This window comes from Cajanus cajan, chromosome 4 (genome assembly GCF_000230855.2).
Source record: "Cajanus cajan strain Asha chromosome 4, NIPB_CcT2T_4, whole genome shotgun sequence".
NCBI classification, from domain to species: domain Eukaryota; kingdom Viridiplantae; phylum Streptophyta; class Magnoliopsida; order Fabales; family Fabaceae; genus Cajanus; species Cajanus cajan.
In genome coordinates this window covers 64,742,312-64,768,049 of record NC_138520.1, presented here as the reverse complement: position 1 = coordinate 64,768,049, position 25,738 = coordinate 64,742,312, and the positions used below count along the sequence as shown (strand labels likewise).

The 25,738-nt window shown below is 32.2% G+C and overlaps 2 protein-coding genes across 5 annotated transcripts in view; one reads left to right on the top strand and one right to left on the bottom strand.

Moving 5' to 3' along the window:
* Window positions 1-9,253, top strand: part of LOC109801731 (uncharacterized) — a 50,419-nt gene extending 41,166 nt beyond the window's left edge. Inside the window, exon 5 of the mRNA XM_083072808.1 lies at window positions 8,834-9,253. Coding sequence (XP_082928934.1) covers window positions 8,834-9,079 — 246 coding nt within the window. The 3' untranslated portion in view covers window positions 9,080-9,253. The remainder of the gene's footprint in view (window positions 1-8,833) is intronic.
* A 3,937-nt stretch (window positions 9,254-13,190) lies between these two features.
* Window positions 13,191-16,818, bottom strand: LOC109802011 (UPF0481 protein At3g47200). Of its 4 annotated transcripts, none has more exons than XM_083072805.1 (4): window positions 16,542-16,817; window positions 16,367-16,417; window positions 14,827-16,161; window positions 13,191-14,746 (listed from the first exon to the last, which is right to left on the bottom strand). In XM_083072805.1, exon 4 carries the CDS (start codon window positions 14,705-14,707, stop codon window positions 13,337-13,339), a length of 1,371 nt encoding a protein of 456 aa, XP_082928931.1. In that variant the 5' UTR covers window positions 14,708-14,746; window positions 14,827-16,161; window positions 16,367-16,417; window positions 16,542-16,817; the 3' UTR covers window positions 13,191-13,336. The 4 variants fall into 4 exon arrangements, with proteins under 4 accessions (XP_082928931.1, XP_082928932.1, XP_029127893.2 ...); XM_083072806.1 differs by having other exon boundaries at window positions 16,367-16,414; XM_029272060.2 differs by lacking the exon at window positions 14,827-16,161 and having other exon boundaries at window positions 16,367-16,414; window positions 16,542-16,818.
* Window positions 16,819-25,738: the final 8,920 nt, after the last annotated feature.

The window sequence follows — 25,738 nt, the reverse complement described above, 5'->3', positions numbered from 1 at the left end:
AACTTTTTTAAAAAATTAATTCATTATTAAGAAATTTTTTTTATCTCATAAATTAATTTCTTTCAAAATTTTGACAGATATCAAATAAATAAACATTTTTTCTGAATTTATATTTTATTTTTAGAATATAATTTTTATTTTTTAAAATATATTATATTTTAGATAAAAAATTATGTATATGTCAAATAGTAGTGGGGGCAAGTGCCCCACTATTCCAAACGTGCATTCGTCCCTATATATATATATATATATATATATATATATATATATATATAATATAGGGGGTTATAATTATACCGGTGTAACTTTCACTAAGTATTATGCTGCTCAATAATTTTATATTAAATGGGAATTTTGTAAATCCAACCGTTAAATTGAAAGTTCATATCACTTTATAAGTGTATATCAAATTTTGTTAAAATTGAACAACTGGAAGGTAATCAAAGTGTTTATATTTTAGTGTATTTTGAAATGAATATATTATATCAATTTTGTTTTATAAAAATGAAGTATCAAATCATCTTGGATTAATATAAAGTTTTGTATATATAATCTATAAGAGATATGAACTTTCAATCTAACAGTTGGATTTACCAAATTCACATTTAATATAAAGTTATTGAGTGGTGTAATATTTAGTAAAAGTCACATTTAATATATATATATATATATATATATACATATATATATATATATATATATATATATATATATATATATATATATATATATATATATATGAGAGGGGTTATAATTTCATCGGTATAAATTTTATTGTTACATCGCTCAATTTTATATTAAATGTGAATTTTGTAAATTCAACTGTTAAAATGAAAATCTTTTACTCTTAAATCATATATACAAAATGTTATATTAATCGAAGATGATTTTTTATAAAATTAAATTCAATTTGTCGAAAACTTTATATTTTTGATGAGAAAATTTTTGTAAGAAAAGCTATATTAATGATGGAATATTTCAGAAAATTTATATTTGTCGCAAATGTAAGAACTGGTTTTAAATTTGATAAGAAAATATTATGATATAATTAGATAAGATTTTAGGTTAGTATTATATTAATGGTTGATAATTAAAAAATAAAACAAGGATATTAATATATTTTTTGAATACTATATGTTTGATTTAAGATAACTTACAAAATAACTCTTGGTAAAGTTATTCCCCTCAATAACTCATGGTGTGTATTGAATTTCATCGATCCAATTAATTGTTAATTTAAAAGTTATTAAATTTTACTAATAATTAATATTAAAAAAAATTAATTATTTTTGGAATAAATTATTTGCTAATTAACAATATAATTGAAACATTAATTATTTTAAATTTTTTAACTAAAATCTTATTGACAATTTACTATATGATCTTAATATTTTTGTACAACTAATATCTGATTTTAAATTTGATATGAGAATATTATATATAATTAGATAAGATTTTAAGTTAGTATTTTACTAATAGTTGATAATTAGAAAATAAAACAAGGATAAATACATTTTTTTTGATTTTATATGTTTGATTTAAGGTAAATAAATATATTAAATTAATTAATAATTATTTAAAATATTAAAATTTAATTTATAAGTATGTAATAAATAAATATTTATAATTTTATAAATTATATTATCATTATAAATTGTAAAATTAAATAATTTAAATTATAATTTTAAATAGAAATAAGTAGATGTTAATTATAAAAGTAAGTACATATAAGTAAAGAATAACTAAATATATTATTATTATTGTTATTATTATTATTATTATTATTCGTAATATAAAATTATTATATATTATTATTATAGTACAAATATGAGATTGTATATTTGATGATGACTTAAATGAATTAATTTGTACAAATTATACTGACAACATATATATATACATTTCGGTAGCCTATTCATCAGAACTTCACAGTTAAACGTGCTTGACCTGGAGTAGTACAGGGATGGGTGACCTTCTAAGAAGTTTCCCAGAAATTGCACAAGGAATGATAAAACACGTTAAATAGTAAAATATCGTGAAATAGAACCCTTGAGAGGCCAAATATGAGGATTGTTACATTAATAAATTTATTAAAATTAAAAAAATTATAATTTTTGACGGGTAAAAAAAGGGTCGTAATATTAATTTAGAGGCAGTTGGTGCGACAATTGATGAAAGGGTCGTAATGTTAATATAGAGGCAGTTGGTGCCACAGTTGATGAAAGGGTTGCCATTCCAAGTTTGCAACGGTTTGGGCAACGGTTTTGATAACCGTCGCAAAATTACTTAGTGACAGACAATTCTGCGACGGTTCTCAAACCGTCGCAATGTTGTCTTTGCGGTAGTTCTAACCGTCACAAAATCGTCATTTTCTTGTAGTGAAAGTACTAGAATGTGGGACATTGGTGAAAATGCATGGGGTAGCTTAGATGGTGTTGAAAATCTCGAAGTGGCATCATTACCTCTCGATTAACCAAAAATGGAAGTTGCTGTCGCCACCGGCCCGAAACGGGCTTTCGGCATTCGCGAAGGATGGTTGGACTCTTTTATTTGTTTAAAAATATGGATTGCTAGAATGACTTATTCTCAAACTGAGACCTTGTCAAACGAGCAATTTTATTAAAAGACTCACCAATCCATGTTAATCCCAAGCGGGACCCTCCATGGATTAGCGGTTTTCATAAAAAGGAAGGGTTCATGGAGTCGCCACCAATGTTTTACTCAAAACATTGGAAAAAGAAGTTTAAGGCAATCGATTCAAAAATCGACTTCGGCCATGACAACCAGAGTCGGGTAAGGGAGTCGGTTACGCGTGGGGAAGGTGTTAGCACCCCACAGCGCCCCTTTCGGGTTCCCTATGACAGATTATTTCTAAAAATAATAGTGCGAAATTACTAAATTACCCCTATTTATTCTAAACAATTATAACTTAACTATCTACATGATGACAGTTAAATATACACACAGAAAGCAGTAAAAGGAAGGACTTAAGAAGAAACCTTTGAAGCGTGCTTTTATATTCAAGTAAAACTGGGAAGCTTTTTGGCGTTCCCTCGCTCTACAAGCCCGCTCGCTCCCTCCTAGAAAATTTTAACTATGGAAATCCGGAGGATTTCCCTTCGACTCAGTTCGAGACTCAAGCAAAAAGCTCAGAACTCGAGAACTTTGTCGGATCAACTCTCCGAGTGATTTCTAGGCAGAGCACTGCTCAAAAAAACCCAGAATACTCAAGAAGAGGGTTAAAACTCAGTGTAAAAGTGTGGAATGACGTCCAAATGACGTCTTATTTATAGGGAACAGGCGCAATACGGGCCCTGGAGTCAATACGGCCCGTATTGAGTTTTTGAACTACAATACGGCCGTATTGAATTCAGTACGGCCGTATTGAAGTTCAAAAAACCTCAATACGGCCGTATTGAGTTCAGTGCAGCCGTATTGAAGTTCAGGAACTTCAATACGGCCGTATTGAGTTCAGTGCGGCCGTATTGTAGTTCAAAATGTTCAATACGGCCGTACTGAACTTTTGGGAGGCCGTATTGGGCTTCATTCCCTCCACTTCCTTATTTTGAGCTATTATAAGACCTCTAGACCTACAGAGAATCCTCCTAGGGCCTTCCATGAGTCCTTCTGGCTGACTTTCCTTCAGTCTTCAAGAGTCTTCAAGCTTTATTTCCGACCCGGACAATTTTAGGGGTCTACAGTTGGTTTATTTAGAGATGATGGTCAGGGAGGGGATGAAATTGATACTATTCCTATTTCTAGACAATATAAGAAATGATTTATTTTTTTTAGTAATGTTTAAAAATTAAAGGAAATGTATTCATAATTTTTATTTTTAAATGATTTTTATTTGTAATTATTATTTTTATATATATTATTTTAATTTTTTTAATAAATATCCTAAACATATCATATCCTATGTTTTAAGAATTGACGTATCATCATATCAGATACATATCATATCCGATATACATATCGTATCCGATATACATATCGTATTCGTATATCATAGGTCTCAATCAATAATCTTATTTCCTATAATGTGAGAATGTAATATGTTTCTTAGTTATATGGTAATGTCTTTGTTTGATTTGATGTTATTGTTATGGATTTTCGTTGAATTGGTTTTAGCTTTGATTGTTTGTGTATTTTCAATAGTTACGGGTGCTTTTGTTTCACTAATATTTCAATGTTTATGTATTTTTCCTTTTCATTATGATGATTTGATAACAAAACATTGTTGTATAGTGTATAGAGGCATTAAGCCGAAGAATATTTTAAAAAAAAATTATCATTTTATATTTGTCTTGAAATTTTTTGTTTGGTCAAACAACTTTATTACTCCCGAGTTATAGCTTCTTATAAATCATACATGCACATTAGAAAAAGAGATTTGAAAAGATTCAGAGAATAAAAGACACAGAATGATTGTTATTAAATAACCATATATAGAATATCTTGAAAATAATATAATAAATCAAATGTAATATTTAAAATTATAAAGTTACATTTTATGTTAATACACTAACTTTATATTAACATGTATGTATGAATTAGATCAATTAAGCTTAATATATGATTGGATAAGTGATTATAATTGAGCCTGTAATTATTTTAAAATGATGTATAATGTGAAGCATGCCTAATGGGAATTTATGACTTATACGATGCATATTTTCGTTTTTACTAAATGGTTCCTTATTATATTCACACTAGCAATTAAATATAATACACTTCCTTTTTTTCTATTTGTTTTTTTCTATATTGTTACTCCCATTTTTTTTCAATTATTATAAAAAAGAACGGTTTGAATTTGTAAAATATAGAATGTAATATTATAAATTATACACATAAAAAAGTATTTGTTGTATTTTAGTTAAGTATCCAAAATTTATTTGGTTCAAAAGACCTTTTTCCTAATGATAATAATAATAAAAAAAAAGGTTTTTCGACCTTTTTAATTTTTGAGTAAAACTAATTATTAGTTTGGTTATTTTTTCATCAAATATAATATATTTGAAAGTGTTGAGTTTTAAGTCTTTTTGAAGATCTTTGTGAAGATGAAGTTTTAGTTTTGATGTAACCATATTTAGTTTTGTTTAGTTTTGATTAAGTTTACTTTATTTTATATTTTTGACCTATGTGAAAAGGATATTGTATTGATTGTTTAATATGATATAGGCTTGAATGTGTTTGCTTGTTATGATTGGTTAATTTTAAAAACTTATCTTGTTTTGATAAACATAAACTCAATGTTTCTCATTTCATGTGAAAACATGATGTAATAGATTATCAAGTGTTGGTAATAGATTATAGAGTGTTTTGACATAAATTGAAACTTGATTTATTCAAAAGAATTCAATATTAAAGTCAGGTAATAATTTACCGTTTCAGGTAATAGATTACTGAAGCATAGTTTTGAAGTGAAATTCAAAGTTCTCTATGTGATAATAGATTACCAATTGAAGTAATAGATTATCATGGTGACTTTTAAGTGAAAACAAGTGAAATAAGTTGAAAAAACATCAGGTTAATCGATTATCCATATTAGTAATTGATTAACTGTATACAAAATTGAGTTTTATGGTTTTTGAAATACGGGATAATCAATTACCAAGTTTAGTAATTGATTACCTCAGTTCTTGAATCAATATGATTTCAGTTTCTTTAAAGACTGGTAATGGGGATTACCTGTTATGGTAATAGATTACTATTGTTACGAGTTTTTAATGCTGAAATCTTATTTGCTTTATAAATATAACTCTTTTTGAAAAACTAAAATAATAATGAAATGATATGATCAAAAGAAAGCAAGAAAGATCATTAGAAAGATCAAGAAAAGAAAGGAAAAACTACAAGAGCTAGATTGAACCAAGAAAGATGTGTTCTTGAAAGAACTTAAAAGATTGTTGAGCTAATCTTTGTGGAATATCATACTACACATCAGGTGTATTGTTTCTAATCTTTAAACTTTGTTTTATTGCTAGGTATATGACTTTTTTGAGATAGAGTGTCTCTAGAAGAGTTAAAAGAAATCTTGGGATAATTTTTTCTCAAGTGGATTATTGTGGGGTGCAAGAATTCTGTATTTGTGAAATCTTGTGGAATCAAGATTGTGTGATTTACATTCTAAGTATAATATTACTTGTACATGGTATATGTTAAGAATATTATAGTAGAATGACTTGATTTAGTGGGGTGCTAAGTCAGAAATTGGATGTAGGCCCTTATATGGCTGAAGCAGTATAGATCACTATGCAAATTCTCTTTTAACCTTCATATCTTGATATAATTATTGTTAATATTGATAAAAAAGAATTTCAAGAAATTCAAGAAACTATTTTTTTGAATGTTATCAATTGCGTATTCAAATTCTGAGTAGTATGTATGCAATTTGGTAATAAGTGAAAGAATGTAATTACTAAAATCAATTTGGATTACAAGAATTTGTTCTGTTGTGTAATAAATATGATATTGTGTATCTTTAATTGAATTATAATCTGAATGTGATTAACTGAAATTGGTCTAAGAAAGTAAAGAATTAAAAAGAAAGTTCTTAAAGACCATAGGAAGCTATCTTAGTGAAAAATCTATTCAACCCCTATTCTATATTTATGTTCTACCGGGACCAATAGAAAGGCATGTAAAACTATATGTGTACTATTTCTAAAAATATGTATATAAATTATTGTCTTTCACTAAGAGAATTTTAAGGAAAATTTGATAAAGTATTTATTATTTAAATTATGTGGTAACATTAGTTATTATGTAATTAATGATGCATATTTAACTTCATATATATATATATATATATTGGTGACTAATTTAGAGTTGTCAATGGATACTACAAGAAAAACACAAATTTCTGATGGGCATAATCCATCGTTGGAAAAAGGGGCATCAGAAAAAAAAATTTGTCAAAAATAATTTAATCCGTCAGAAATTTTTGACGGATATATCCGTAAAAAATTGTTTGAAAATTTTTATGTGATTCCGACAGATAAATCCGTCAAAAAATTTCTATTTATTTAATTTTAATAAATTAATTAATGTAGCACCCCTCATATTTGACCTCTCAAGACACTTCATTTTTCAGCGTGTTTTGTCCTTACTTACACAATTTTTGAGAAACTTTCCAGAAAGTCACTCATCCCTATATTACTCCAAGTTAAACATGTTTAATTGTGTAGTTTTGATGAGATAAGCTACCGAAAAGTAGATGCATATTATCAATATAAGTAGTATAAATTAATTTATTTAAGTCATTCTCAACTATACAATCTCATACTTTTACTATCTTTAGATAGCTTTCACTCCGGTGTGTTTAGATTGTTAAAAAAATATAATATTATAAATAATTATATTACCAATAATAATAATTATATTATATTTAATTAATCATTATTTATACATATACTTACTTTTATAATTAACAATCTACTTATTTCTATTTAAAATTAATATTATAAAGTTATAAATATTTATTTATTACATACTTATAAATTAAATTATAACATTTTAAATAAATTATTAATTAACTTATTATATTTATTTATCTTAAATCTAAGATATAAAATTCAAAAATTGCATTTAACCTTGTTTTATTTTTTAATTATCAACCATTAATAAAATACTAATTTAAAATATTATCTAATTATATCATAATATTTTCATATCAAATTTAAAACTAGATATTAGTTAATAAAATTCTAGTTAAATAATTTAAAATAATTATTTTTTTCTGTTCTGTATATTGTCAATAATTTATGAGCTATGCCATGTCTGTATTCCCATGTGTTCTCCAAAATACTGGAATAATCAATAAACTAAAACACGTTGGTTATTTATCCTCATCCCTAAGATTATGGTCGGAAAGTTTGGATAGTTTAAGGCAAAGTGTTTGTTCATGTCCGATATTGAGAAACAGATTGAATAGAAAGATTTATATTTAGTTGATTCAGTAGACTGACATTAATGTTAGGGCCCGCTAGTCCACCCGTTCCTCCACCATAGTATGATATTGTCCGCTTTGGGCCCAAGCCCGCACGGTTTTGTTTTTGGGCTCCTTTCCAAAAGGCCTCATACTATGTGGAATGGTGGACACTTATAAACTAGCCAATGTTCCTTCATTTTACCGATGTGGGACTTGGGATGATCCCAACAAACCTCCCCTCAGACCAAGGACCACATGTCTCGTGATCTCCTCCCCTCAAGCGATAATCCGTCACCATCTTGTACCGCCGTTAACTCTACGGGACACGCCGCCTGAACACCACAATATCAGGAAGACTTTCGACACAAGGCACCAAGTTCGAATCTCCATCGCGAGGCACAACACGGAGGGTCTTCCCGCATCAAACCCAGACGAACCGTTGGCTCTGATACCACTTGTTAGGGCCCGCTAGTCCACCCGTTCCTCCACCATAGTATGATATTGTCCGCTTTGGGCCCAAGCCCGCACGGTTTTGTTTTTGGGCTCCTTCCCAAAAGGCCTCATACTATGTGGAATGGTGGACACTTATAAACTAGCCAATGTTCCTTCATTTTACCGATGTGGGACTTGGGATGAATCCCAACAATTAATATTAATATAGCATTTGAGATATGGTGCAAGCATGTTACAAGTTAGAACAGAATGTTGACATAGATTTCAGAGTATCTGAATTAGATTATAGTTTTAAACAGCACTTAAAAGTATGTCTGAATTCGAACGAGTAATACACATTATGGTGCAATAAATAATGTATCCACTATTTTGACACAAAAATGGAATAATTCACTTGTGTTTCACATTAGGTAAGTTTCAAGTGTGTGTTTGGTTTCTCTTCCACAGGACATAAGGCGAAGCATCCAGGGTAATCTGCGTCCACTAGTGACAAGCATTCCAGCTTCCTCAATGTACAGTGTGAGATCAGGTAGTTCCTCAAAGAGCAGAACAGTGAGTGTTTCTGATTCCCCACTTGCCACAAGCAGCACTACCAGCTCTGAACCAAGTGTAAATAACAATTCCACCACATCTTATGATGGAAGTGAGATTGAAGAAAATGATTTTGGAAGTGAGAGGGGATCACTGCTCTAGCCACTTTATTTGTATGTGGTACAACAAACAACACGGATATTCATGTGATACCATGTTCTCTAGTTGATGTGGTAATGAAGAAAGTTTGTAGTATAGTAGTACATTGTCTCTGTGCCTCTAGTGTTCTGATACAATAGAAGTGTGCCTCCGGATATTTTATGAGCTTTATTATAGGAGAGAACATGAGCATGTTTATGTCACGAGGATTGTTTGTACGGAACCTTGAACTATCAATTGACAATCTCGTTCAATTGTTACAAGCTACATCTATTTTTGAAATGTTCATAGTGTAGACTTAAACTTCGATGCACGAGCAAGTGAACATTTGAAGTTCTACTTATTAATTATGGGGCTTAAGAAACTGAAGGGCATTGGTTTTATTTGCTTCAGGCATTTCTTTATTGAACCTAATTCTCTAAGATACCCGGGAAGATACAACTAGTTTTGTTATTCTTGAGCATCTCCCATGCAAAAATTTAATAGACCGATACCTGTTCATTTTTAACAACAAAAAAAAAACATAAAATTGCCTCCATAGTGTTAGTGTTTTACTATGACTCATTATTTGAAAAAATCAACTCCTTTATGAAATATTTTTTTGTTAGCAGCTATGTTTTTGTGAAATTATATAATTTGATTATTTATGTAGTTTAATCCTATTTAGTATTAATGTATTATAACACTTCATTATTGTAGTTTAGAACTTTGCATTTTTATGGAGTTAAAATGTTGAATTCTTGTTGTATTAAAAATATTATATATATATATATATATATATATATATATATGTCTTTAATAGACTTTTTAATGTTATTTTTATAATAAGTAAACTCGTAAGAGTTTATGAAAAGTTTACATAGACTCTTGAATTTAATAATCTTGACTTCTATAACTTATTTTAAGAAAGAAGGAGAAAGGAGAAGAGAAAGAGTAAGGAAAACCTACACCTTTCACATTATCTAGTGAGCAGAGATATCAATTTGACCAATGACCTTGAATTAACTTAGCCCACTTCTAATTAATAATAGTCATTTATTTTGATCCCATTAATAAAGGAGCTTAAAGCCTCCAAAACACACAATCTCAAATAAAAAGAGGTTTAAGATTTACGGCTCAACACTAAAGAGAGTTTTTGTCATAGGTTTTTCTCTCAAGCTTAATTTTGTTTTGTCACTTCTTATACACAAGCTTTGCTGCTAGCAGTTGTTGCTCCAAGTGCACTTTCACTTTCTTAGCTTTTTGACCATTGAGAGTCACTTTTTAAAATAAATTATGTAAATAAAGTTACTTTGAAACCATTTACACATTGGAAGATGTTGTTGTAGGTGTCGCTATGGATCATAATGACACTCATTACATGTGAGAAAAAAATTAATTTTATATACTTTTTCTTATAATTATTACATCATAAATCATATAGTGACTTGTAAAATGCAAGTATGTGTAGAGTTGATTTTTTTAAGTTGCTATAGGTCATAGTGACTTACATTTTTTTTTTGCCTGTGTCTCTGGCCCATGACACCACTTTTTTTATTTAAAAAAATATTTTTTTAAAAAAATTGTATATGTCTTTTTTTTTTTATTAGTTAAGTTTATTTTTCTAAATATGTAATATTAAAAAAATGAGGGCATTTATTTTTACAAATTTGGTAATATTTATTAAATAAATCTTACATTTTTTAATTTATTAAATTAATTATTTTTATTTATCAAGTTTTAAAAATAAAAACTAAAACCAATAAATAAATAAATAACGGAAAAAACAGAAAATGGGAGGGGGTGGGGGGGTGAGGGTTTCACGAATTTTTTAATAAAATATAATTTTTTTTAATTTTTTTTACCAAAATAACACCTGTACCAATTTATTTACTCATGTAGTACCTTTTAGTGTTCACACTCGGGGAACCGAATTCTAAGCTGTTAATTATTTTTTTTTGCGTTTTGGATCTGAGCATGGGAGATAAAAATGGATTGAGATCGGTCCGTTCTCCTTGCAGAAGGGCCCGTTCTCCTTGTAGAACGGTCTGTTCTCCATGAAGAACGACCCATTCTACTTTCAGAACGGGCTGTTCCAGAGCAAAAAATAAACACATGAAGAATGAATCAGAATGGGCCGTTCTGCTTAGAGATGGCAAAGTGGGCTGTGGCTCGCGGGCTGGCCCGTTGGCCTGCCAAAAATTAGCGAGCCAGGCTCATCATTTCGCCCCGCCAAGCCTGCCCCGCCAAGCCCGCCAACCCACCAGGCCAAATAGCGGGCCGGCCCGCCACAACTCGCCGGCCCGCATATATATATATATTATTTTTTTTAATTTAATTATTTTTATGTTTATTTTATTTTGATGTAGAAGATGAGGATGAATATGATCAAGAAAAAAAGTAAAGACAACTTCTTTGAAGAGAGCTTCTAATATTCTTAAAATAAAAATTCAAAGTTAATTAATTGTATTTGAACTTGTTTTGTGGAATATCAAAAAATTTAGTTTATAAGTAATTTGTAAGTTTATAATTTGGTTTTGATTTTGATGTAAATGGACTAATTTCTATTTGATTTTGTTCTAAGTTTGTAATTTGCTTTTGTTGAACATATATTATGTACAATATGTATGCATTTTTAATTTCATATGGTTATATTTATTTATTTGTAGCAATTTATTTTTATTTGAACATAAAATATATTAATTTTCCATTTTTTATTATTTTTTTTTGTATGCGGGCTGGCCCGCCAACCCGCTAGCCCGTCCTTAGGCGGGCCGGGCCAGCATCCCTTGCCCGTTTTATATTGGTGGGCCGGGCTAGCCCAGCCCGTTTTTGGCGGGCCAATGGAGGGCCAGGCCAAAACGGGTCGGGCTGGCCCGTTTTGCCATCCCTAGTTCTGCTTGGATGTTCCAGTTGCAAAAATAATAGACTACGCGTGCAACTAGAATGGGTCATTCTGCTTGCAGAACGGGCCGTTCCAGTTACAAAATCAACGCGCAACCTGGACTACAAACTGAAAATTTTTTTTAAAACACTACGAATTTTGAGCACAAAAAAATAAATAAATTGAAGTTTAGAATTCGGTTCCCCAGGAATTGAATTCTGAGTATGAACAGTAAAAGGTGTTACTTGGATAAATAAATTGGTACATGTGCTATTTTGATAAAAAAATTTTAAAAAAATTCTATTTTAGTAAAAAATTCGGGTTTCGCTATTCCCACCAGCGACCCAAAAGAAACATAATTGAAAAAAAAACAAAAAATTGAAAAGAAAAAATAGTGATTAATTTTATAAATATGTAATATTTAAAAAAATGAAAGAGGTTTATTTTAAAATTTTTAGTATATTTATTAAATAAATCTTACACATTTTTTCAATTTTTTAAAAATAAATTATATTTATTTATCAGATTTTTTTTAAAAAAATGAAAAACCAAACATAAAAATAGATAAATAAAAATATTTTTTTTTTCATTTTTTTAAGTTTTTTCATTTTTTCATAATGGTTCATGCATGTGCCATGTTGATCAAATCCTTTGGTGTTATTATTGTTGTCTTTTTTTTTTTACCACTATATATTTCATCATTTTTTAAATATTTTTTAAGGTAAAAATACATTTTTCTTTCTTTATATTATTTATTAGTGTCAATTTAGTCTCACTTTAATTAATTAAATCAATTTAGTCCCACATCTTTAAAATGTATCTTAATGTTTGATTTTCCGTATCCTTCGTTTAAATACTTAACGGATTTGACACGTATTATGCCATATGTCATATTGTCGTGCCACGTGTCAGGTCATCATGACATATGTTATGTCACGTGTTATAATATCCAACCATGTGACAATGACAAATAATTATATATGGTGGTATACTTGATACGTACAATATAAATTACAATAAAAATTATGACAAATAATTAAATGTTGAACAATGAAATAGTATGATTACATAGACACCACAACAAAATATAATTGACAAATTTCCACTTAGCTGATGAAATAATATGACTTCATTTCAAATGGTTCTTTGCTTGCAACATTATTGATATTGCTTAGATATATGGATTGAAAGTTTGAAATGATAACAAATTATCCAATGAGAAGAACAGCAAATTGAGAAACCACACACAAATTTATCATAATGAGAAAGAGGACAAACGTGGAATAAAAACTCAAACAAACAAGGTAAGTTTGCCTTGTAGAAATTAATACAATGCAAGTAAATATTCTGAAAGCAATGGAAAATCATTTAAATAACATAAATTGGATAAAGAAAAACTAATTGTTCTTTGGATAATGATAGCTGAGTATTGTATAACAAGTCTGGATGACAGTGAGAACAGTTATCAACGCAGCAGGAAAGTTGTAACCGCGCCTTAAAAACTTGTTCAGACCGTAAAGCCATTCTGAAAATCGGCTCTTCAAATAATGCCACACAATTATGGGAAAGCCTATGACACAATTTGTTGCATAATAGGTGTTGAGGGCATGAATCATGTTCCAGTAAGTTGAATCAACAAGGCCACGGTCAACTCCATTTGTGATGGAACGAAGAAGATCCATGAGATGGTGATTACTCATACCCAACTCATCTACGATGATTCCTTTGTTTTTAAGCAGTTGAACGTCGCTTGCACAGCATATCAAATCATTGTAGAGCAACGCCCGAACAGTGAACAAATCTCTTCCAACACTCTTTTTCCACCTGGTAGTGTGAATCTCCCAAGCAATAAAATTTCGCCACTTTGCTTCCATGGTTTGAGTGATATGCAAGGGAGGAACTTCTAGCACCCCATTCCTGCTTCTGAATTTTGGAATAATAGAATTCTCTTCAGTTTTGACTATAGTAACCCCAGCGGCTAAGAGCCTAGTGGCACAAGATTTGGGTTCTATTTGTTTACTAACATCAACTTCAATATCAATAACACATGAACCATGGTGGCTTTGGGGATTGAGAATGAAGGAGTGAACATGTTGAAGAATGTGAGAGGCTTCAATGGGATCGGGAATAGAGGTAGAACTTGAATCACGAGAGTAGCCAAAAAGAGACAGCGCCAAATCTTGTGTAATTCTAACGCATTTCTTGTAGCGAAACAACTTGTCACCAGGAGTGAGTCTGGGAAAAAATTGAAAGAAGACGTTATAAAGAACAAAAAAGGGTATCTGGTTTTCTAATAAGGTGAGATCGCTCAAGATGAGTTCGATATTCCCGAGTTCAGCTGCTGGGCTAGGAGGGAGTGTGTCATCGTCGGGTTGTAGCTTTGAATTCCATTCCACAGATTGAGAAATGAAAAGCTCTAAGAGAAAGCAAGCGTCGTGTAACATAATGGTGGCTAGACCGTAGCTGTCCAAATCGATTTGTTCCCCATAGCTAGTGCGAACAGCTGCGTCTAAGCTCAACATGGATCTCATAGAGCCTTTTACCATTGCCTTGAGAGAAGTGTATGGTTTTCTATGAAAAAGGTGAAGCATGCAACGGAACTTGATCTCTTCCATTGGTAGAAGTTCCTTTCTTCCCTTGAACCGGGGCCCGATCGACACCACCTTTGGCTCGTACTCTTTCTTGCTCCATTTCCCAAGTTCCTCCGGAACAATGGGAATGCTGTGTGGCTGACATTCATTTAATCGTATGGCAGCCAACAATTCCATTTTTGCTTCTAGCCATGTTTCCAAATCTTTGTCCTTCGCCTGCAATTATGGAAAAACATAGTGAATGAATGAGTGGTTAGAAGATTGAATATTAGAGGTGAAAGGGAAAAAACACCCACACTGACACACAGTTGAGGAAAGAGTCACTGCCCTTTGTTAATACCATGAGGCCACTTCATTACACCATGATATATACTGTTTTTTATTTTTAATATGTTGAAAACAAAAAGAAACAGACATCAAAATAAATTAATTACACCTTATAATTAAAATGTTACTCCTGATAAGAGCTGAGACTCTGACTCACTCGGAAGATTTTCTAACTCTAAAAAATGGACCAAAAGTATATTTTAATTTCTTTTTAACTGAATGATCTCAATTAAGTTAAAAGGCATGTATACTTGAGATAGGTGAGAGAAGTGATTCATTTTAGTTGGGCCATTGTGCACCCACTTCTTGGGCTTATTACACTCTGTTTTGCATTAAATTGATTTAAATATTATGATTGTTGAAGAGAAACTTGATGACATTGTTGATATTATAATTGTTGAGGACGAACTTGACGATATTATTGAGAACATAGATTATGAGAAATTTTTCATTGGACAATTGAGGTTGTTTGAATTATGAGGTTTAGGATTTGTAACGTCGAATTTGGATGGAAGAGAGAAAACGTAATCACAAAGTGAGGGTTTGAGTGTGGTGAAATTAAATATATTTTAAAATTGTTTAAAAATTTAAAATTAATTTATCTACTTGATAATAGTGAAATTAAATATAACAAATATAATATGTATTTCGTTTGTCATTTAGGATTTATTTACGGTAATTGATAGTAAAAACTATTTTTTAAATGTTATAAAATATTAAACATGAAACAACTAAAAAAAATACAGGGATCAAAAATGAAAAAATAGTAAATTATGTGGACCAAAATTATATTTATTTATTTATTTAACTGAATGACCTCAATTGAATTAAATGACATGTATACTTATTAAGTTAAATGATCTCAATTAAGATAAGTGAGAGAAGTGATTCATCCTAGTTGGACCATTATGCCCACCTCCTGGGTTTATTACACTCTATTTTGCGTGAAATTGATTTAACTATTGAGATCTGTCTTGTTTTGCTGTGTGCTTGCCCTTTAGATCTTGACACCCTATCTAGTTATTAGTGTTTAAAGTTAAATTAAAAGTAAAACGTCTCCCTGTCAATAAACTAGCTATGTCTAAGATCATGATAATTATTGAACCACACCAAAAGGCACAATAAATCATTGAACTCGATCACATTTGCTACATAGCAGGGTTTTAAATTTCGGACCGCAACACGTATTGCGGCCGTAATATTATTGTTGCGGCCTTGTCTGCAACGGCATCGGATCATAATTGCAATAAGACTGAAAATTACACATTTTTTCGCAACGTAACAGTATTGCATCCACAACACATCTGAAATGCACCGTAATACGATAAATTAATACTATAATTTTAAAATAAATTAAATTATTCATTAAAATAATAGAATATTTAAAAAAAAATTAAAATGTATAAATCTTTAAAAATAAAATATATATTGATAATTATAAATTTTTTATATTTAGTAAAAATAATTAATAATTTCACACCGCAACAGTTACAATCCGCATTACAATACCTGCAACCGTTGTAACTGCAACCGTGACCGCATCCGCGACTGCAACCGCTGCTACATAGTGTAAAACAAATTTCAGTTCTCTCTCAAAATAAATTCTCAAAAATTTGAACCACGAAACAGAAATCTTATAATTTGGCAAAGCTTGATCTGAATCAAAAGAGAAGATAGAGACTACCATGTCAAAGTTGTACCCTGTCAAAAACCTCACCCCGTCAAGTTAACGATTCAGCCTCAAAACCCAGTGGATACCTATTCCATAAAGAACGTATGCAGCGGTGAGTTGGTTGCTTCTAAGAGCATATATGCAGGGTGGGTTGCTACGCTGCAGATGCTCTAAATAAATAGGTACACTGAAAGCAGGATAGAAAGATCGAGTCTTTGAAGGGGTCGAGTCAAGGTCGTCGTTATTATTTTAGTTTATTATTTTACTTAAAGAGAAAATTCTGCAATTGATTTGCCTATTTGTGAGTGATTTTAGCTTTTAGGGTACTCAAAGTCCACTTATAATAAGACGCTGACGGCGGCGGTTTGCTAAGTGGGGACGGCGTGGCTTCTATTCAATATTATATCGGATTCTTATCATAAAAGTACTAAGTAGTCAAAAAATGAAAACGGGAACAGAGCCAAAGGAAGGAGAGAACGCGAGGGATTAGACCTTGGTGAGATCAAGAAGATGGAAGGACTTTCGACCGAGAATGGATACTATTCAAGAGGACAACTACTACTCGAATTTCTTTTATTACGTGTTATTTTTCTTGCAAATTTTTTATAAAAATTTGCAAGAAATATTGTTCCTACAAATTTTTCTGCGAAATTTTATTTGCAAGTAATACTTTTGTGGATAATATATTTTTGTGAATTTTAAAATTCGCAGAAAATTTTCTTGCGTAATTTCTTGCGAAAAAAATTCGCAGGAAAGTTTCCTGCAAAAAAAAATTTGCAGGAAATTTTCCTGCAAAAAAAAATTTCGTAGGAAAATTCGCAAGAAAGTTTCCTGCAAAAGAAATTCCGCAAGAATATTTTTTACGAAAAAATTAAAAAAAAATTACTATAAATTATATATTTTAAGAATTCATAATTTTTTATGTTCATGTTTCACACATAATCTTTTAAATTCTAAGATTGTAGATTATAAGCCTAACACTCAACTATACAATTCAACTTGTAAGGGTAAGTGTTGCCCCAACTTATATACTCTTTAATTATTTTATTTTCAATCGATGTGGGACTTGAAGGTTTTTTAAAATATTAAACTTATGAATTTAAATATATTCTTTTATTTTTCCTGCGAATCAAAATTTACAAGAAAATTCGCAAGAAAAATTACCTGCAAAATTTTTCTACCATTTAGTAAACATTACTTGCGAATTTATTTTTGCAAGAAAATCTGCAAGAAACAAAATAAAATTCTTACAATATTTTCTGCAAATTTTTACCATGTAAATTTTTTTCCATGATTATTAAAATTGTAGCAAAATTTTTAAGAAATATTTGTAAATTATTTTTTTGCAGGAAAATTGGCAAAAAATTTCTACGAATATTTTTTTGCAGGAAAATTCGTAAAAAATTTCTGCGAATATTTTTTGCAGGAAATTTCGCAAAAACTTTCTACGAATATTTTTTTGCAAGAAAATTTGCAGAAAAATGACACTTTTATAGTAGTGAACAGATTGCCAAAGGATAGATGGAACACTAGGAGTGCGTGGGATCGGCAGTGGATACAGTTTAATCAAAAGAGTCCTGGATATGTTTCTTTCTTCTTTTCAAATTTTCCAGAGGGCTTTGGAACTGAGGATATGTGGAAAGTTTTTACGAAATGGGGAGGGAAGGTAGCTGATGTGTACATTCCAAAAGAGAGGGATAAGAGAGGATATCAATTTGGTTTTGTTAGATTCATGGATAATGTTGATCAGTGCTTGATGGAGAACAAGTTGAGTCAAATTTGGATTGGTACCTACAAACTTCGTGTAAATGTTTCTCGGTATGCGAAAAACAAAGAGAGTGATGATTTAGCAAAAAACAAAGACAGTGGAATTTTAGTTGGTGATGAATCTGATGATCATTCTCAGTCCACGGGTCAAGGGTGCCAATAAAAGAAGGTAACCAGTATTATGGAAGGGAAATCATATTTGGATGTTGCTAGAGGACATACAAGGCAGTGTGTAAGGAAGGTGTGGAAGCCCAAAGATAGTCATGCTAACAAGAGTGCTGATACATGGAGTGGTATGGAATTTCAAGTCCTAGACACTGAAATGGTTTGGTTGAGAAAATGCTATATTGGTCAGGTGCGTCAGGTTGATGAGATATTCACACTTCAGGAAAAGATTATTGCTGAAGGAATCCTATCTATTAAGTTCACTCCAATGTTGAAAGTGTTAATTCAACCTGATAATGAGGAGAATAGCGAGGAGTTGTTAGAAGAGTTAGATGAGGTATTTTCACTATGGTTTGGCTCAATTCGCCCTTGGAGTCAAGAAGATGTTCCACGTGCACGCTATGTATGGTTTAGATGCAATGGAGTGCCACTTCATGCTTGGAATGAAACTTTTTTTAGGTCGATTGCTACGACATTTGGGAGGTTTGTGTGTATTGATAGTAGAATAAAGAATAAGGATAGATTGGATGTAGCGTGGATGCTGATTCATACTACGTTAGAGGAGATTATTAATACTTGTTTGAAAATTAAGATTAATAATTCTTTTTCAATTAAGGTTGTTGAAGTTCTTTTAATCTTTCCTTGGAGAGTGTTACCTAATAGAAATATTTCAAATTCTTAGTCAGAGGCGTTGAGTGATTGTTCTTTGGACTACTTTAGTAATGATAGTGCTTGGGCTGATTTCTGTCGAGATGGAAATGGGGAGCATGATATTTTTGAAATTCAAAATGAGATAGTAACACTCAATCAGGTAGAGAATCATGGGGAGTTAATTACTCATAATCGGGATTTTGGTTTGGGAGGTAATTATATTTTAAATGAAGATAAATCTATTTTGGATTTATTGGTTATAAATGCTGAGGCGAATATTCTCCAAGGAGATATATGCGAAACTAATTATGGTGATGGACAACCGAGCTTGGTGGAGATATCTACAACATCAATTCAGCATGACAAGTGGAGTGGTGAGGTAGGAAGCAAAGTTGGTGCAGTGGTCTCTTGTGATAATGTGTTGGCCCATATCCCTTGTGTAGTTGATGTAGAGGGAGGCATGCATAATGGTGTGGAGCGTGATTCAATTGGGGCCCATATTCCTGGAGGGAAGGACGTGGTGGATGTTACTAATTTATTGGACCAAAATCTTGTTAGGTGGAGCAACGAGCATGAATTGTTAGATGACCGTTGTGGGAATGATGTGAATGGTGATAGGAGGAGAAACGACCATGAGAATTTAGAAGGATTTATGGTGGGCCGTGATACTTTGCTGGCCCATATTCCTTGTGGGGTTGTTGACATAGCAGGAGGTAAGCCCACTAGTATAGAGAGTAATTCATTTGAGGCCCATATTCTTAGTGGGAAGGACGTGGTGAATGATACCAATTCATTGGCCCAAAATCTTGAGGCTATTGGTAAGGAAAGTGTGAGGTCTATTATGTGTTGTGTTAACCCAAAGGAGGCTCAGAGGTCGGCATGTGCGAAGGTAGGGAGATTGTCTCTTTCATTGGGCCATATGGTTGATGAAGGTATTCACCTAGGTCCGGTTGGTAATGAAATAATTGGAAGGAAGATTGATATTTTGGCTGAACCAGAAATTGGCCCTAATGTTGAAGAACCCCTGAATTGTGTTGATGCGATTGGCTCCAATTCATGTTGGGTTGAGCTCTCAGAAGATCATATATGTGAGGTGCCAATTCAATTGGTTGATTTAACGTCAAATATCACAAATTTTTGTTCAAAACTAGTGATTCACATTGCGGAGTCTAGAAGGAGGAAGGGTAGACCACGAAAGAAATTAAGCTCAGAAGTAAGTGCTTCTAGCCCTGTCAATGACTTACAACATGTTGATAGGTTGCTAAATATGGGCGCTAAGAGTATAGTTGATTGTGTTTGGGAGATTGGAAAACAGCTGGGGATAGAAGGGGTGAGCTCAGATTCTGATATCCTTCAAAAATTGAAAAATATGGAAAGTAGGGATCAGGTGGCTGCTGGAAGAGGTAAGCTGTAGGATGTTGGGTTGTTGATAGTTTCCTACTAGGGTGCTGAATTAATATGAATGATAGTTGCTTCTTTAAATATTAAGGGCATAGGGGGAAGGGTGAAAAAGTTGGAGGTAAGGAAGTTGCTATGCTCAGAGGGGGTTGATGTCTTTTTCTTACAAGAAACAAAAAAGGAATTAATTGATGACATATTCTGTGCTTCTTTAACTGGTGAAGTGGATTATGATTGGGTTTCTAAACCTGCTGTTGGGTTGTCTGGAGGGTTGCTATCTCTTTGGCAGAAGGAAAAATTTATAATGACTAAGTCTTTTTCTGGGGATCATTTTATTGGTGTGAAAGGGTTGTGGGGGGAAAATAATCTTGAGTGTTCTTTTGTAAACATATATGCTCCCTGCGATCTGCAAAGGAAAAAAACGTTGTGGTGGTGTCTAGTGGAGGTGATGAGGTGTCGTGGAGGTGATTTATGGTGTGCATGAGGTGATTTTAATGCTGTAAGGGTTGAGGGGGAGAGGAGAGGAGTGTGTTCCTACTGGAGAGAAGATGATATGAAGTGCTTTGATGAATTTATTACTGAGGCTAAGTTGGTGGATTTACTGTTAATAGGGAGAAAATATACATGGTACAAAACAGATGGAAAGTGTATGAGAAGATTAGACAAATTCTTAGTTTCAAATGCTTGGTTGTCTTATTGGCCACATACAACACAATGGGGCCTTAGTAAAGGTGTGTCAGATCATTGTGCTATTTTGATGAAAAATGAAGATATCAATTCGGGTCCAAAGCCTTTTAGAGTTCTTGATTGCTAGAGGAGTGATGCGAGGTACGCCGTATTTGTGAGGTCCCAATGGAAGGAATTAGATGTGGAGGGGAGAGCTGCATTTGTACTAAAGGAGAAACTCAAGCTCTTAAAATGTAGATTGCGTTGGTGGAATCAAGAGACATTTGGTTGTTTAGACAAGAAAATAAATGAAGCTTGGAATATTGTTAACATGTTGGATCTTAAGAGTGAAGATTCTAATCTACAAGAAGTTGAAGTTGTGTAAAGAAAGGAGTGGAGAGCTCAGTTGTGTCCATCATTGACTCTTAAGGATAATATGTTATTTCAAAAGTCTCGTCTTAATTGGTTGCAAGCAGGAGATGCTAACTAAAAATTTTTCCATGCTTGTATCAATCGTAGAAGGTTAAAAAATGAGATTCGAAGCTTGAAGGTGGCCAATGAAAGGTATAATGAGCCTTCGACAATAAAAGAGGCAGTCAAAGGCTTTTTTGAAGGGCACTTCTGTGAGTGTTTGCATGCTAGACCTCGACTTCAAGGTACCGACTTTAAAACATTGTCAGAAGAAGATGCTGCAACCTTAATCTTGCCATTTTCTGATGAAGAAGTTAAGATTGCAGTGTGGGATTGTGAGGGATCCAAAAGTCCAAGACCTGATGGATTTAGTTTCACTTTTATCAAGGATTTTTGGGATGATATTAAAGCTGATTTTTTGGCTTTTTTACATGAGTTTCATGCTAATGGAAAATTAGTTAAAGGTTCCAATAGCTCTTTTGTGGTTCTTGTACCTAAAACTGATAATCCTCAAAAAGTGGAGGAATACCGACCTATTTCCTTAATTATATGTATGTATAAGGTGTTAGCAAAAGTACTGGCAAATAGAATGAAGAAAGTCATTAGGAAAGTTATTTCTGAGAGTCAATCAGCATTTTTGAAAGGACGGGTAATTCTTGATAGTGTCTTGATTGCCAATGAAATTCTAGAAGAGTCATAAAGAAAGAAAAAACAATGCTTGCTGTTTAAGGTTGATTTTGAAAAGGCTTATGATTCTGTCAATTGGGAGTATATTTTGTTTGTTATGGAAAAAATGAGGTTTCCAATTTTGTGGAGGAGGTGGATAGCAGCACTACTAGAGTGTCTGTTCTTGTGAATGAAAGTCCATCTAGTGAATTTGGAGTTGGTAGAGGGTTGAGACAAGGAGACCCACTGGCTCCTTTTCTTTATTTGATTGCTGCAGAAGGATTGTCTTCTTTGATGTCTAAAGCAGTGCAGGAATGTGTGTTTACATGCTATATGGTTGGTGGGGATGCAATGCCAGTATCACATCTATAGTATATTGATGATACCATCCTAGTGGGTGATGCTACTCTGAGTAATGGTTGGGCTATTAAAGCTATTCTACATCTGTTTGAGTTAGTAGCCGGTCTCAAGGTTAATTTCTTCAAAAGTTAGCTCTTGGGTGTTAACGTTGACTAGGTTTGGTTGTAGTCTTTGGCTCAGTTTCTAAATTGCAAAGTTGGGTCTTTCCCGTGCTCTTACCTAGGATTACCACTTGGTGCTAATCCCGCTCGCTTGACGACCTGGCAGCCCGTGGTGCAGAAGGTGGAAAAAAAGTTATCAAAATGGAAGAGCAAATTGTTGTCCTTCGGTAGTAGGCTTGTCCTCTTGAAATCCGTGCTCCACTCCATCTCGATCTATTTTCTTTCCTTCTTCAAGGCTCCCAAAGGAATCATTTCACATCTTGAATCTTTGTTCTAAAATTTTCTTTGGGGAGGGGATGATGAACATAGGAAATTAGTTTGGGTCTCTTGGGCTAATGTGTGTCGAGAAAAACAGTATGGGGGACTAGGTTTGAGAGATTTGAGAGCTTTCAATTTTGCTCTATTAGGAAAGTGGAGGTGGCGTCTATTAGTTGAGAGAGATAGGTTGTGGAATAAAGTGTTAACATCTTTATATGGAGTGCCATCCTTGAATTTGGAAGGTAGAAGGGGTAGTGTGTCTAGGTGGTGGTTAGATCTGTGGAGTATTGATGTGTGTGATGGTATCTCTTGGGATTGGTTTTCTACGATGTGTGTAAGAGTTTTGGGTAATGGGAGAAACACTTCTTTTTGGAAGGATTCTTGGTGTACTACAACTCATTTTTGTGTTTGATATGGTAGGCTCTTTTCTATTACTATCAACTCGGAGGCAACCGTGGCGAACATGTTCTTTGGTAGAGGGGGTGGTATTGCGTGGAATTGGAGGTGGAGAAGGCCTTTATTTCAGTGGGAATTAGAACAGTTGGATCTATTAGTTTCTGATCTTTGTGGTTTTCATGTTCAAGAGTATACTCATGATTCTTGGAGATGGAAAGCTGATTCAGATAACAAGTATTCTGTGAAGTCAGCTTATCATGTTATTGTCAATGATTCTCTTTTTGCTAAACTACCATTACACAGGTTTATTTGGTGTCGTTTGGTGCCCTATAAGGTCTCTTGTTTTGTTCAAGAGTATACTCATGATTCTTGGAGATGGAAAGTTGATTCAGATGGCAAGTATTCTGTGAAGTCATCTTATCATGTTATTGTTAATGATTCTCTTTTTGCTAAATTACCATTACACAGGTTTATTTGGTGTCGTTTGGTGCCTTATAAGGTCTCTTGTTTTGTTTGGAGGGTATTGTTAGATAGATTCCCCTTAAAATTTAATCTTGTTAAGCGACATGTTCTTATTGATTCGGATAGTTCCTGTGTATGGTGTCAATATCGGATGGAGACTTCTTCACACCTATTCTTTGAGTGCTATTTTGCATATCATGTTTGGATGCTTTCCTTGGAATGGTGTGGCTTCACTTTTGTGTTGTCCAATAGCTTCGTTGCTCATTTTGATCAATTTCTTGGGCTGCCTCTCTGTCCTTCCAAAATAAGGTATAGATGGGTTGTGATCTGGTTGACTGTAATCTGGAGTATTTGGCTAGCAAGAAATGCTCTTATTTTTTCTGACAAGGTGCTATCTACTTTAAATGTGCTTGAATTGGTAAAATAGTGCACTTGGAAATGGTTAAAAGCGAGAGATAATTCTTTTTCATACTCATTTTCTTCTTGGGCTGAGTCCCCTTCCGTATGCCTTAATTTTTATTAAGTGATTTTTTTGGTGATTATTGCTATCTGGGTGTGTGATTCCGACTTAGTTGCGGCAATGTTTTTGACAATGCTGATTGGTTTCACTTTGTAGTTGATAGTCTTGTTTTAGATTGCTAGTGTGGTTGTTCTACCTATTAGTACAAGGTCTTTTATTGTATGATGTTTGCAAATTGATTTTAGGAGGTATATAGTTATTGTGTTGTTTTCATTCAACACCTCCTGATGTCAGAGGTGCACTACTTACTTTGGTTATGTTGTGTATATGAGTTGGAGTACTACTTGTATTTTTCTTATTTAATTTAATTTTGCTGAGCAAAAAAAAAGTCGTCGTTATTATTAACTTCGAAAATGTGTAATGATTTTGGCATTTAAACACCATTTTTTTATATTGTATTTGTATTTTTTTATATAGACATTTTGTATTTTGAAACATGTAATGCACTAATAAATTGTTAATTCAAATAATATTAAATTTAATCTTTTTAAATAAATTTTATATTCAAATTTTATATATGAATAAAATATAATTAAAAAAAAAGAGATTTTACTAAAAATAATCAATCTTAATGGATTTAATCATCAATGAAACTTATAAATATATTAGTAAAATTTTCGTTTTGTCTAAAGTATATTGAATTCTTTTTAAAAAAAATATAATAATTAAGATAAATTTTAATGAAAAATATATAATATGCAGAAAAAAAATTGCAAGAGAATAAAAATAACAAAATGTTGATAGATTAATATTTAATATATTTTGGTTTTAAATAAAGCCTTTTCAAAAGATTTGTGTGGCAAAATAAAATATTAGTTTAGAAAGAGAAAAGAATGAAAAGTCTTGATCATTTAATGTAAAAGATGGAGTATTAGAGCATCTATAATAGAAACAACTCCCAACTACTTTAAATGGGTCTTATTGTGTCACATTACTCATAAGCAACTCATATTATATTTTTATAATTTTTGATCTAATTAAAATTGTTTATAAGCACCCCTACTTTTTTACAACTCATACTACACTTTTTGACACCTCATATTACACTTTATGTTAAATTTTTATAAAATTAATTATTATAAATATTCATTTTCTCTTCTCACGTCTCACTTTCTCTAAATCTCTCCTCTCATTAAAAGTCTCTCACTTTCTCTTCCCCTCTCTCTCACCCTCACCCTCACCCTCACCATCAATGCACAGTTGGCTGGAGGTGTGCACGGTTGGCCAGAGGTAATTGCGCGAAAGAGGAGAACGCATGGCTGACCGGAGGTCGCTCGACCCGGACGTCTGTGCGCGCAGCAGAAGAGAACGCGTGGCTAGATAGAGGT

Bases quoted from the DNA above. Each gene is read 5' to 3' on its own strand.
- LOC109802011 (XM_083072804.1), bottom strand. The intron at 14,747-16,366 runs GTATTGTAATGC...CCATAATTGCAG, and splicing joins TGCAGTTACAACGGTTGCAG to GCGAAGGACAAAGATTTGGA.